This window comes from Dreissena polymorpha, chromosome 3 (assembly GCF_020536995.1).
Source record: "Dreissena polymorpha isolate Duluth1 chromosome 3, UMN_Dpol_1.0, whole genome shotgun sequence".
NCBI lineage: Eukaryota > Metazoa > Mollusca > Bivalvia > Myida > Dreissenidae > Dreissena > Dreissena polymorpha.
This window is the reverse complement of record NC_068357.1, coordinates 149,074,601-149,089,114: the sequence shown is the minus strand read 5'-3', so window position 1 is coordinate 149,089,114 and position 14,514 is coordinate 149,074,601. Positions and strand designations below refer to the sequence as shown.

The window sequence follows — 14,514 nt, the reverse complement described above, 5'->3', positions numbered from 1 at the left end:
TAATATGCAACATTATTTGCAGATTAATATCAAAATACTGTAGTTTAACCCCCATCTCTTGCAATCCAAAATCGCAAGGAAATTGTTTGCCGTCACAAAGTTTAACGACATAACAGCCCTCAAAAACTCGACAGTTTTCTGCAAGAAACAAGAACATTATTGATCTTTTAAACTATTTAAATTAACGTTAATAAATACACTGAAAAGGTATCTCAAAATAAGATGAAATTCAATTTTTAAACACATACCCGAGTATGCACAAAGTTAGCAAAAGTGTTAGGAACGTATATATTGTTTTTTGAATGAAAGCATATATGAAACAAATTTTGGAACTACGATAATTTGTTCCAAATCTCGTTCCCATTGACGTTATTAATGGAACAGATCTTGGCATTTTTGTGCAATTGTCATTAAATATGATTGCTTACAAATCTATGTTCTATGTTCTATAATAGACTTACCTAATATTGATAGTAAGAAAAAAATTGATGTCGACAGAATACAAACCCGTGTCAGATTGATTTACAAGCGAATGCGCCACCACTGCGCCACGCAAACTTTTATCGTCGGAAGCGAAACAAAGTATGTATAGCAGAAGGGGTAATCACGTGATATTCAAGATGTCGACGTCCATGTCGAGGCATATATTTTTTCGCCGTTTTATACCCTTTATTACTTTTGTTTAATTTTAAAATGACGCTGTTCCAGCCATATCAGTAAAAAGGTGATACGCGTTTATTTCGTATTTAAATACGCTTCATATGTCGACTTTACGTTTATCGTTTTGAACAGCCATTACTTCATCAATTTTGCAGCGATGTTCACGATCTCGGTCTTATTCAACGCAGAAATGAATTTCCTTTCTGGAAATGTATATTTCTTGCAAAATTTTGCAAATGCTGGGTCACCTTTTAAGAAATAATACGATACACAACTCGAATGACCCAGTTGACACTGATCAGGCAGTATTTAAGACTGAAATCTTCACAGAGTTAAGGGCATTTCCCTGCAAAGTTCACGAACCTCGATACCATAATTCAACAAAACGTTTGAAAAAAAATATCACCGTGCTTGCCGTTACATTATGCATCAAAACTAACTGTCCAGCGCCGTTTGAAACCTTTGTTTACATGCATTTCAACTAACTGACATTTTAAACACACGAGTGATTTCATTGGTCCAATGCGGAGGTGTGTCTTTACAAATTCATAAATACTGCCTGATCAGTGTATACTGGGTCATACGAGTTGTGTATCGTGTTATTTCTTAAAAGTTGACTCAGTATGTGTAAAAATATTGCAAGCCATATACATTTCCAGAAAGGAAATTCATTTCTGCGTTGAATAAGACCGAGATCGTGAAAATCGCTGCACAATTGATGAAGATATGGCTATTTAAAGCGATGCAATCCGTTTTGGTGTAATTTTGAGTTGCATACCTTGTTATATATATATTTGATAGTGAAATAAAAAAAAATCAGAAAAGTTAATTTTTCGTTATAATATGATTATTTATTATTCAAAATGATGTTTTCACTAATTAATATCATAGCCACACGCTAACCACCTGTGGTTCATCCCACTAAGAAATCGCAGCGAGTGAAGCCGAGATATAGAGCGCATTTTATGCGAAATAAACGCTAGTAACTTTCTTGCTGATTTTGCTTTAAAGTGAGCGACATTAAAAAAATAATGCAAGTAATAAAGGGTTTAAAAGGCGAAAAATACCTGCCTCGGCACTTAATTCGCCATCTTGACTATCATGTGATTACTCCTTCTGTATAGTAAACGTTATCAAGCTTTTTTCCAATAATAGAATTGTTTTGCGAACGATTTTTTTTATTTGAAGAACTTTTTTCACTTAAATGGTCTTAGAAAAAGTCACTAAAAATAGGGTTTAAAGAATAATCAGAAGAAAATCTTCGAAAAAATAGTTTCGTAGTGAAAAAATTAAAAAATTAGAAAATTCTATGTTCATTATCTTACCTATTTTGTCTTCCAACATCCTACTAGAACCGGGCATTATTGCCACATTTTTACACTCAACCGACGAGACGTCTTATCGACTGTCGGTTATTAAGTACATTTGTAAAAGCCAAAAGACAGAATGTTGAAGTGTCGTTATATGCTTTCCCATTATGTTACATTTCGTACAAAATTAGGACTTGGGTGTCTCTGTCGTGTCCGTGTCGAAATTTTGTAAGAGAACTGGGTCAAAACTGTCATCAGCCCACATAACGCGTTTCGATATCATTTAACATGATCTAGTAGGCATAAACGAACAATCTGAGATGAGCATATTTTTCAATTACGTAGACTTCCAATTAAAAAAAATCAAGGGTGTGCATTGAGAAATGAAGACGCGATAGACCATTTGCATGATCTTACAAAAGCCTTGCGAGCTGAGTGTTCATCAAGTTAATACACATGTCACCACAAACAACAACACAAGTACACTTTGAAATTCAAATTAATATGAGTTGCGTTCTGAGAAAACTGGGCATAATTCATGTGCGGAAAGTGTCGTCCGAGATTAGCCTGTGCAGTCCGAACAAGCTAATCAGGGACGACATTGTCCGCCTAAACTTGATTTTCGGTAAGGAGGGACTTCCTTGAAACCTTAAATCCATAAAAGCGGAAAGTGTCGTCCCTGATTAGCCTGTGCGGACTGCACATGCTAATCTGGGACGACACTTTTATGCACATGCATTAAACCCAGTTATCTCAGAACGCGACTCATATAAAGTATGTCAGCGCCTCGCAACGCAATACATGGACACATTCAAGCGATTTGGAGAAAGAAAAGAGCTAGAAATATTCTTAATTGATATTTGATGCGTTTAGTACGATGAATGGTATCTGTTGAATTTTATATACGTGTACTGTCATATATTTGACAGTTATCGTTTGTTTGTGATTGTTTTAAAAAATTGCCAAATTCATCTGCAATAAGTTTTGTTCACTAAAGAACTTTCTTGAAACAATTTTATTGACAAAATGTATAAAGCATGTTACACAAGTAAAGTACAATGTACATAAAACATGTATTACATTAATACACAACACATAGATATATAATTTAAAAAAACATGTTTTGACAAAAATATAAGAAACACTTGTATGTGTGTATTAAAATCGGTATTGCAAGTTTTCAATTGAGTTACATTAAAGCATTAAAATGTGTACATAATGAAACAAGAAATGTTTTAGCGACCGACCATGTTTTCTGATTGAACATAATGATGTCGTTAGTACAAAATGCCAGACATTGTAATGAGGTATAAACTTTCAATATCCAAAACAGGAAATTCTATATTGCTCCTAAATTAATAACAACAACAACAAATACACTAACAATCTATCTCAAAACATAACGCAGTTATATATAGTCGGCTCAAAACAACAGTTGAAATCATCAGAAAAAAACATGTTAAACATCAACAATAAAACGTATATGTTTTCCACTTTGTTGTCTATGAATTAATCAAACAAAGAAGCCCGTCGAAGAAAACTATTATACCACTTTATGGTCAATTGTTTATTACATCGCAGAAGAAATGCCCATGAGTTCACATACAACAAAACACATCCTATATATGTTAATATAATATCATGTAATATCACTGTAGTTCAAAGTGCAATTCAGAATATTTAATCATAAAAGAATGTATGTCCTAATAAAGGCATCAGTGCACATTTTCTACAAAACGAGTTTAAACACAACTCCTTTTGGGCAAAGATGATATTCTTAGATAAGGCGATTCTGCAACTGTCAATGTTAACTTGGTAAAGATGTGGTTGTCATTTAAAATCGGCCTACTTGTATGTAATATACGACAAAGATCTGCATTATTACTTGAACCGATGTGCCCAATGTTGCATCAGTTCTGTCTATGGTGGACTCAGCGTTTGTTAGCGGGCCAAGTGCATTCTGTAAAATAGTATGTACAATTAGAGCTGCTTATTAGAATATACAAAATGCAAGCATTTATAATAGTTATTTTTACGCAATTGTTTAAATTAGTACCGGGTAGTTGTTTTACTTTGAAACTGTTATGCATATCTTAATTGTGTTTTGACTAAGGAGTAATATAACTTTCAGTCATTTGTATATATTAATTTATTGATATATGCAAGGGATATTAAGCCAGGATTTACACATATCTCGCGTAAAGGCATATTTTAAAATTTTTACATTTGCCCCAACCCCACCGAAAAAAAACACTCTTGAGTATAACAGAACACAGCTGCTGCAGAAACATTGAGGCTCAACAAAAATCGAGTTTTTAGCTGAGAAAAAAGATAACAAATACAGTAGGATCTTTTACGGTTGACCATTATACAATGTAGGCTTTACACTACTTAACATACCAAAGGCTTATACACGTTCACTTACGTTGTGGGGCGTCATGGGTAAACACCCATCGCGGGTCATCAATCCTTGGCATCTTGTTCTTGCAGAGGTCAGCCACAACCAGGTCCCATGGCAACCCATTCATACCATAGGCGCTGTAAATGTTCATGCGAATGTCCGCTCTGAAATGATGAGTGCGATACAGTATTGTAAAATAACAAATCTAACATGATATTCGCTCATCAGAACATAGCTGAGGCATATTATGCATAAAAGAAGGCCCGATCCTAATCATATCGTAGAAAAACATATTGCCCAATATAAAAGGCCGTATTTGGAACTCTACTAATCCGTAGGTTGAAATAATTTCTTCATGTTGTACGCTCTTGTGTCACATGCATACTCGCATTTTGACGCAGAGTTAACTGCAGTACTATTCATTTGAATGATTATAGAAGATCCCATGGACTTTGTAATTGTTTTGGACCTCGTGTAAATTGGCGGAAAACCCCACTTTACAAGGAGCTCTGAATTACAACTTGTGCAAAGATATTTCTTAGATAGTGTTGGATCGTGATATTTGTTTCGCATTTTGTTGTATTTTGAAAATGAGCATTTTTGCGTTCGGATGCGTTGCTTTAAACTTCGACAAGAAGCCTTCGTGGTTTTATCTTACGCATTAGAACTATAGATCGTTCGTTATTTCCCGATAATCAACGACTCGTATCTAAATAACAATTTAAAACCTAAATGTGGTTTACAAAATACACCAATACCTTTCCGATGATTTGCTTTTATTTAAATGCGTGAAACACCATTATTATATTTATATATTATTGCTGCTAGATAAAATACTCACACATGGGACTATGCAGTGTCTTAATACGTGTGAACATTTAAGGGAAAGAGCCTCTTTCAATTATTGTTGATTTTAAATCGAAAGAAAACTTTGAGGAACAAAATATATTTTGCCTGGAACTTTTTTTAAAACGAATATTTGATTATTTCAATGACCTGGTTCGCCATGTTGAAATACGCGTACTTACAGACAGACCAAATGCGATCCCACTTCAACCAACTTTGTCCGTGGACAATACCAGTTTATATGGTAACGTTTTGGACATGAAGAAAATATGGTGCCAATATAGCGCTCTGAAAACAGAAGAACATATTTATTTTAATGACTTCACTTACAAAAAGATTGGACACACATCTGTGTCAGTCGTTATTATCATAAAACTTCCTTTTATTTACAGCCGAACACTGAGACCCAAAGCACGAATGGTTACCATGAGAGCTGCCGCTCTGGGAAAACCGGGCTTAATGCATGTGCGTTAAAGTGTCGTTTCAAATTACCCTATACCGTGACGACGCTTTCCGACTAGGCTGGATTTACGTTTTGAATAATTCCATAAAAGCGGAAATTGTCGTCCCGGATAAACCTCTGCGAACTGCACATGCATTAAGCCCGGTTTGATCAGAGCGCATGCCAACTAGAATTTAAACCAAGAATACATAATTTACTTCATACATGTATATACCCTTTCAAAATTGCCTAAACCTGTTCGACATCATTATATATATATATATATATATATATATATATATATATATATATATATATATATATATATATATATATATATATATATATATATATATATATATATATATATGAAATAAAGAGATCGATCTACCTACTTTTCCATAGATACATGTTTCAAAACAATGCATATTAATTCTTTTACGCATGTAGAAATTGTTTAAATAACATGTTGAGGAAATCTTTAACCCATTTATGCCTAGCGTCTAGAAAAAAGGCCTTGGCAAACAGCGTAGACCCAGATGAGACGCCGCATCAGGGTCTACTCTGTTTGCTTAAAGGAATTTCTGTAAGAAATATTCTAAATATAGAATTAAATATACAAGACATCCCTAATTTTGGTAATAAATTGATCCAATTTAGAAGGATGGGAGAGTCCACTAGGCATAAATGAGTTAAGAAACGTGTACACAACGCCGAAAACGAATGTTGGATGGTATTCGAACTCAGGCCAACAAAATATTGCTAATTTGAAGTCGAAATTACCCCATTTATGCCTAGTGGACTCTCCTATCCTTCTAAATTTGATCAATTGATTTCCAAAATGAGGGATGTCGAGTACATTTATATTTGTATATTTAGAATATTTCTAACAGAAATTCCTTTAAGCAAACAGCGCAGACCCTGATGAGACGCCGCATCATGCGGCGTCTCATCTGGGTCTTCGCTGTTTGCCAAGGCCTTTTTTCTAGACGCTAGGCATAAATGGGTTAACAACACTACGATACAGTGATCAATAGAAAGACTGATATATTGCGGTGTTACCGCATTAGAACGACAAATTGAACACATTTGGTGATTCAAACCGCGTGCAAATATTGTGGAACGATCTTTAACATGTAAGTTGTTAGAAGTAGGTTGATAAAACCTGGATTTTTAACAGGTATTTCATTTTTGCATGGTATTAAATCAATTTAATGTTCAGTTATAACTGTTTAAACATATCTATAATGTCTTTATGATAGTGGATTCGGTCGTGCGAGAACAATAATCGAATCGTTGAATTGATAATTGAAGTCTGTATTCACGAGGCAAATTAATAATATAGTGGCGTAACTAGCTATATTTCTATTTACAAAGTGCACATTATTCTTGTTTTATAAACATCTTTGATGCTCGGGTAAAAAGTAAAGTTTATCATCAGGGCTTAACGATAGGTGCGCTTTACTTTTGCAAATAATATCAATACCCACTTGCGAGCTGCACTCCGTTGCCACCACAGTATACAATTATTTTGTGGAAACAATAACTGTGCTAAATGGCCCGCTTCATAACTCAGTGATAAGTTCGTTCAATCCATCCGATAAAATGTTACCATAACAATCTCAAAACAACATCTGTCAGACATAACGGGCTGGAAGTCTATTTTCAATGTATTTATGAATGCATGATTAGCAAAGAAAAATAAGTTTATATATCCTGAGAGTATACCTGGTGTCGGAAAATGAGTCTCGAACTCGAACTGCACTTGTTTGGATTCGAGCGCCGGAAACAGTTGAAGATCACCGGGTACACAGAAACCGAAACCTGACGTTGCATCTTGAAGCCTGTAAACAAATATTTAACGAACAGGTTACATAACTTTCATCTACATATGACATACGTCATGCAGACATAGGTCTTGTACAATATGCGGCATGGGTAGCCCCAGACCAGACATTGCATCCTCGCAGTCTGATAAGTAGCTATAATGTCCGCTATAAAGCTACGCAAGGTTTCGTGGTCTCATAAGCAGACATGGTAGCTCCGGACAAGACTGCATGGATGCGCTGAAAGGGTTTGAGCTATCAGTGCCGCACATGACATTTAACCGATTCTGGTATACAGCGGGGCATATACGGCTGATTTTAACATATTTCTCTTTGTTTCATTGAACGGTAACAAGATTGTAGCTGAACGGAACCAGAAACTGACCCTAGAGAACGAGATATAGACTCAATGGAACTATGTAATGGGATCATCAAAGGAACGAGATATAGACTCAATGGAACTAAGTACTGGGATCATCAAAGGAACGAGATATACACTCAATAAAACTATATACTGGAATCATCAAAGAACGGGATATACACTCAATGAAACTATGTAGTGGGATCATAAAAGGAACGAGATATAGTCTCGATAGAACTATATGCTGGAATCATCAAGGGAACGAGATATACACTCAATGAAACTATGTACTGGGATCATCAAAGAACGGGATATACACTCAATGAATCTATGTACTGGGATCATCAAAGGAACGAGATATAGACTCGATAGAACTATATGCTGGGATCATCAAGGGAACGAGATATACACTCAATGAAACTATGTACTGGGATCATCAAAGAACGGGATATACACTCAATGAATTTGTGTACTGGGATTATCAAAGGAACGAGATATAGACTCGATAGAACTATATGCTAGGATCATCAAGGGAACGAGATATACACTCAATGAAACTATGTACTGGGATCATCAAAGAACGGGATATACACTCAATGAATCTATGTACTGGGATCATCAAAGGAACGAGATATAGACTCGATAGAACTATATGCTGGGATCATCAAGGGAACGAGATATATACTCGAGACAACAAGATGCTTACTCGGGAGTACAATATATTAATTTTATGAAATAAGAAACAACGTAGACGAAACAAGTTTAACATGCATATCTCGTTCGCGCTTGTCAGTAGCTTGTTTATGGAAATTCAAGATAGTACCGAGCTTTAAATATAGTTCCGACTTTATTGAAATAAATTCAAATAACATAAAGCCATATTGAGTGGTTTTTTTTTTCTGGAAAATAAAGCTGAATTCTTACCACCCAGCGAAGTTATTGAAATATCCGGTACTATTTGTGAACCACTGTATCGCCACTTTGTTTAGTACTATTCTAGGTGGTCCCGTGACGAAGGCATACAGTTCGTAGTATTTTCTTGAAGTGTTCGAGCCCCCAATTATCTGAGAGGGAACGAATATGTATTACATTTTGTATAGTCTGGTATCTTCGGTTTCTTCGCTATAAAGTGTACATAACACATTAACAAATTGTTAATAATTGATTAAAATGTAAAAATGGTTGTTGCCCTACATCATTTATATATCATCTTATTTAAAGTTTGTATAATACAATTGTATAATAACATAGTGTTTTCTTTAACAAATGTAACGTGTATGCAATTAACAGAGTATATTTGACCATTCATTTCCCGTTAATATTTTAGATTTACTGTCAGTGTTTTTTTTACTAAATAGGTATACATGTAACAATCCACTGTTGTACTTTCAAAGTCAGTGTACCTAGTACTACATACCGGGAGGCGGAAAACTACAACGGGCGAGGCATGGTCAGGGGTGATAACCCCAAAAAAGGGTTAGGGTAAGGTTTAGGGTTAGGGGTCGGGTTAGGGTAAGGGTTGGGTTTAGGCTAACCCAAACCCTAACCCGACCCCTAACACTAGCCCTAACCCTAACCCTCTAACCCCGCCCCCTTGCGCAATACCATACCATGCCTCGCCCGTTGTCGTTTTCCGCCTCCCACTACATACCGTGTCAGTAAGATCTGTGAAAGCCATAATGTACTACATACCGTGTCAGTAAGATCTGTGAGAGTCAGAGGATATTTCGGGTAAGGAATCGGATCATTTGTACTGACAGTCGATGCACAACTGTTCTCCGATTCCACATGTGTAGCGCATGCGCATAGAACTGAACGCGGAAACACACATAAATGTTCGTAAAGAATTAAAAAAAAATGTAACCAATTTGGTCTGTTTACAAGGGAAATGAAAACACTGTCCATCTGGTCGATTGAGTTGGGTCATATAAATTTTGGAAACGAACATTAAATTAATCTATTTTCTTGAACACAATTAAATTTCACAAATTATATATTTTAGTTTTCATGTCTTAGTATAAAGTAAGTATTTCAATAAAAAAAGAAGATTCGTCTGATCTATTTCATAAACATTATTTTATCACACATAGTTTAAAACAACGTATTTAAAGGGATCTTTTCACGCTTTGGTAAATTGACAAAATTGAAAAAAGTTGTTTCAGATTCGTAAATTTTCGTTTTAGTTATGATATTTGTGAGGAAACAGTAATACTGAACATTTACCATGGTCTAATATAGCCATTATATGCATCTTTTGACGATTTTAAAACCTAAAAATTATAAAGCGTTGCAACGCGAAACGATTGAATAATTTGGAGAGTTCTGTTTTTGTTGTTAAATTTTGTGAAACTACGAAGATTGCTTATATAAGGTATAAAATACATCAAGTATGTGTACTCGGCGGAATAGCTCAGTAGGCTAAAGCGTTTTTACTTCAGGACTCTGGCAGGACTCTAGGGGTCACTGGTTCGAAACCTGCTCCGGGCAATGTTCTTTTCCTTTTTTCAATTTTATTCTTGATTTTTTACTGGAGCTTTTACGATCCAATGTTTACATTTATCAATATAAAGCATTTAATGAATAGGTTAAAAAATGCCAAAATCTGTGAAAAGGCCCCTTTAATAACATCTAGATCACGTATACAACATAAATGCGGCATTTTAATGATTGATTCGTGGTCTGAATGTTTTCGTTTAACAGGTATATAAAGTATGTTACGGCTAAAAATTGTCTGATTTGCCAATTATTTCTTTCTAGTTGAAACTGATTGTATATAGCAATCGAGTAAGCTAAGTCAGAAAATGACACAGCAATCAGTTGTAGCACATAAAACACAATCACAAAAACGTAAGTATTTTAAAGAACGTGCTATCGAACATACGGAGAGACGGACGGGTGGAAAGACATACATACTCTCACTTGGACATGTATATATGCAATTATTTTTAACAATCCCGCGGGGACCAAAGACGCTGCAGTCTACTTTCAAAAGTAAATCGATTCACAGCCGCTTGATTTGTCTTCATACATGGAAACACGCTCCAGAAGTAAGAACACCGCAGTGTTTTCAAAGAATGCATTTGGGCCGTGTTCTGTGAAAAGGGGGTTAAATGAAAGTGCGTAAAGTGTTATCCCAGATCAGCCTGTGCAGTCTGCATGTGCTAATCAGGGACGACACTTTCCGTTTTTATGATATTTTTCATTTACAGAAAGTCTCTTCTTTGCATAAATCCAGTTTAGGCGGAAAGTGTCGTCCCTGATTATCCTGTGCGGACTGCACAAGCTAATCTGGAACGAAACTTTACGCACATGCATTTTGCCCAGTTTTCTCAGAACACTGCACATTTAGTCTTGCGGTTTCAAAGTACCGTATGTCAACTATAGTAAATAGAAGATAACTTAGAAGGAGTTTATTTCGTACGAAACTGGTGTCTAACACATACGCAATCCGTGGAAACGAAAAGCGAATGATTAAACTTGTTATTACATAGTAACGAATTTACCAAAAACAATCTCTGTTAAAAAACGATTTGTATCTTTGCGAAGTGGAGCTATTTCCGGTATGTTCTGACATAACGTGTGGGTAGCTTATTACCGGTACGTCGTGCCATTAATATTTTACCATGATAAATAACGACATTGTTATGATACCGGTATATTTAGTTCCGACAACGGGCAGTCCTGTCCTTAATTTACAGTTTTACAACAGCTTTTAAATGTTAAAAATGTATAAAAGTATAAATTGTTTGAGGCTTAAACGTATAGTAAGGAAACGTTTATGAGTAAATGCATTTTACATCATTGTAAATATTGTAGAATTTAATGAGACTAGTTCAAAAAGAAGTGTCTGATAGTGTTTTTTTTATTGGCGAGTTAACTTCAATACTTATGTAACCAATCTGTATAATATAAAAAAACTATCAAATTTGCGTGTTTAAATATTTATATAGATCGTTGATCATGTATCTAGGATAAATAGTAAGTTGTTCATATTTTTTACTAAATCAATATACCACAAATAAAATTTACAAGCAAACCATAATGTGAAGTAAAATATTATTCTACTTACATATAATTGCGTAAGTGATCATAATACTTAATTGTACAATCCCCGTGTTGATAAATACATACAACTATAACAACTCGTTGCGCTAGAGCTGTCTTATATACACTATGTCTTTGATGAAACTCGATATTGAGCAACTGGAGTGTATCCTTTGCGTCACCGCTTGGTTCATTAACTTTTGGCTGATATTTGGCTCGATGTCATACCTTATGTTTTGGCTTTTTTAAGAGAAACAGTAAAATTTGTAAACAAAATACATGTGCTGTTAAACGATCCATACGTGCGATTGATGTATCTATGTTTATAAAGCAACATATATTTAAAAAAAACATAACATTCTATGGAAAGGTCATAAAGCTCGGTATTTGAAAAAAACATTTGCATCGACAGTCGGAGATGTCATCTTAAGGAGAACATGTACATGCTTATGAATGTACAACAAAATGTAGCAAGTCATAGAGTCATGATCTTTATTTTATAGCAACGCGTGAATACGAAATTAGACAAAGTTTATCAATGAATTGAGTTCTTCCAAAACATGTGTCATATGAAGTTAAATATCTCTCCGTGGGAGACGTGTGGTTGCGTTTGTGCGTGTGAACGATTGAATGGTAGGCCTAAATGTCAATATCTCATGACGGCAATACATGCTCGTTATTTAAATATTATTGATTTTGCACCGAAATATTTCTTTCCTAAAAATTTCACCGACCAAAAAATTTACTTGCACATATTCTGACGTCAACAATCTTAATGCTCAGATGTTGTTCACAGTAGAATGAACCAATTTCCAAATTGATGTATCGTTTTCCAATTTACGTTATTGATACTGATATTCTGAAGTCATTGTACTACATGCTTCATAAGCACCACTTTATTACATTACGTTTTTAACTTTGAGGTCATTGACCTCCCTTTGACATTTTTGCAGTGATTATGATATAAAAAGGGTATGATTTTTTAATGGTTCACTGAATTAACTGAGTTAGCAGACACATTGATAGGGTAAAACTGATATATCAATATAACAAGAGACATCCCTTCACCCATTTATACCTAGCGTCTAGAAAAAAGGCCTTTGCAAACAGCGTAAAACCAGATTACACGCCGCATGATGCGGCGGCTCATCAGGGTCTGTGCTGTTTGCTTAAGAAATATTCTAAATAAAGGAATAAATATACTAGACATCCCTAATTTTGGAAATAAATTGATCCGATTTAGAAGGATGGGAGAGTCCACTAGGCTTAAATGAGTTAATAAACATATTGATTGTGTCTTAAGATAGAAAATCATTTCAAACAGCGATGCGAATCTTATTATTATGAACGGGCACTACATTATTTACATTTATTACACGCTATATAAGCTGCAATGTTGGTCACAGATGCACTAATATCAATCAACTGTGTTTTTCATATGAGCCGCGTTCGAGAAAACTGGGCTTAATGCATGTGCGTAAAGTGTCGTCCCAGATTAGCCTGTGCAGTCCGCACAGGCTAATCAGGACGACACTTTCCGCTTTTAATGTATTTTTTGTTTCAAGAGTCCCTCCTTACCGAAAATCAAGTTTAGGCGGAAAGTTTCGTGCCTGATTAGCCTGTGCGTACTGCACAGGCTAATCTGAGATGACACTTTACGCACATGCATTATGCCCAGTTTTCTCAAATCGCGTCTCAAATAATTAAGTAACGCTTTAGAATAATCATATGTTCTTTGTCCTCACGTTGACTCGTTATCATGTAATAAAAAAATCACTTGAAAGGTGTAAACTAAACGAACCGCTATTAAGATACGTACAACTCACAGTAAACCAGTCGTTGCAACAGTTTTTGAGGAAAAGTTCTATCGACACAAAAAATGGTGAACATTTAAGTGACACTTTCCTATTTTTAAATAATGAAACCTATTTTCCCCCGAATGAATTTTTCTGTTATATAATATATGAGCCTTGTTCTGGGAATACCTGTTTGTTTGCATGTGCGTAAAGTATCTGAGCAGTCCGCACAGGCTAATCATGTGCGTAAAGTATCTGTGCAGTCCGCACAGGCTAATCATGTGCGTAAAGTATCTGTGCAGTCCGCACAGGCTAATCATGTGCGTAAAGTATCTGTGCAGTCCGCACAGGCTAATCATGTGCGTAAAGTATCTGAGCAGTCCGCACAGGCTAATCATGTGCGTAAAGTATCTGTGCAGTCCGCACAGGCTAATCATGTGCGTAAAGTATCTGTGCAGTCCGCACAGGCTAATCATGTGCGTAAAGTATCTGAGCAGTCCGCACAGGCTAATCATGTGCGTAAAGTATCTGTGCAGTCCGCACAGGCTAATCATGTGCGTAAAGTATCTGTGCAGTCCGCACAGGCTAATCAGCGACGACGCGTTCCACTTTTATACTGTGCGGAGCTGTCCCTTTAATGTAAATGCACTACCCAGTAACAACGACCAATATTGCAGTGTCACAAATGCACTCGTTAATGGGTTTGCTGAATCGACGACATAGTACCGCTAAGGCAATTACCCATTAATGGCGAAAGTTAAAAAAAAATTGTAAAATATATTATCGGCTGTTAACTTAGCTGAATTAAACCCCATTATACGGCATCTT

The 14,514-nt window shown here is 35.6% G+C and overlaps 1 protein-coding gene across 2 annotated transcripts; it reads right to left on the bottom strand.

Annotated features, from left to right (window-relative positions):
* Nucleotides 1-2,967: 2,967 nt before the first annotated feature.
* On the bottom strand, nt 2,968-9,943 carry LOC127871944 (uncharacterized). 2 transcript variants are annotated; one of them, XR_008045638.1, is made up of 6 exons: nt 9,498-9,520; nt 8,771-8,910; nt 7,388-7,503; nt 5,400-5,505; nt 4,396-4,535; nt 2,968-3,930 (listed from the first exon to the last, which is right to left on the bottom strand). XR_008045638.1 is itself a non-coding variant. In XM_052415240.1 (6 exons), exons 1-6 carry the CDS (start codon nt 9,749-9,751, stop codon nt 3,902-3,904), a joined length of 744 nt encoding a protein of 247 aa, XP_052271200.1. In that variant the 5' UTR covers nt 9,752-9,943; the 3' UTR covers nt 2,968-3,901. The 2 variants fall into 2 exon arrangements, 1 of the variants encoding a protein (XP_052271200.1); XM_052415240.1 differs by lacking the exon at nt 9,498-9,520 and adding an exon at nt 9,539-9,943.
* Nucleotides 9,944-14,514: the final 4,571 nt, after the last annotated feature.

Excerpts from the sequence above, each read along its gene's own strand:
- LOC127871944 (XM_052415240.1), bottom strand. The coding sequence starts at position 9,751 with ATGGACAGTGTTTTCATTTCCCTTGTAAACAGACCAAATTGGTTACAT. Across the intron at positions 8,911-9,538 it reads TCACAGATCTTACTGACACG|ATAATTGGGGGCTCGAACAC; the intron begins GTATGTAGTACA and ends GTTCCCTCTCAG. Across the intron at positions 4,536-5,399 it reads GGATCGCATTTGGTCTGTCT|AGCGGACATTCGCATGAACA; the intron begins GTAAGTACGCGT and ends TCATCATTTCAG.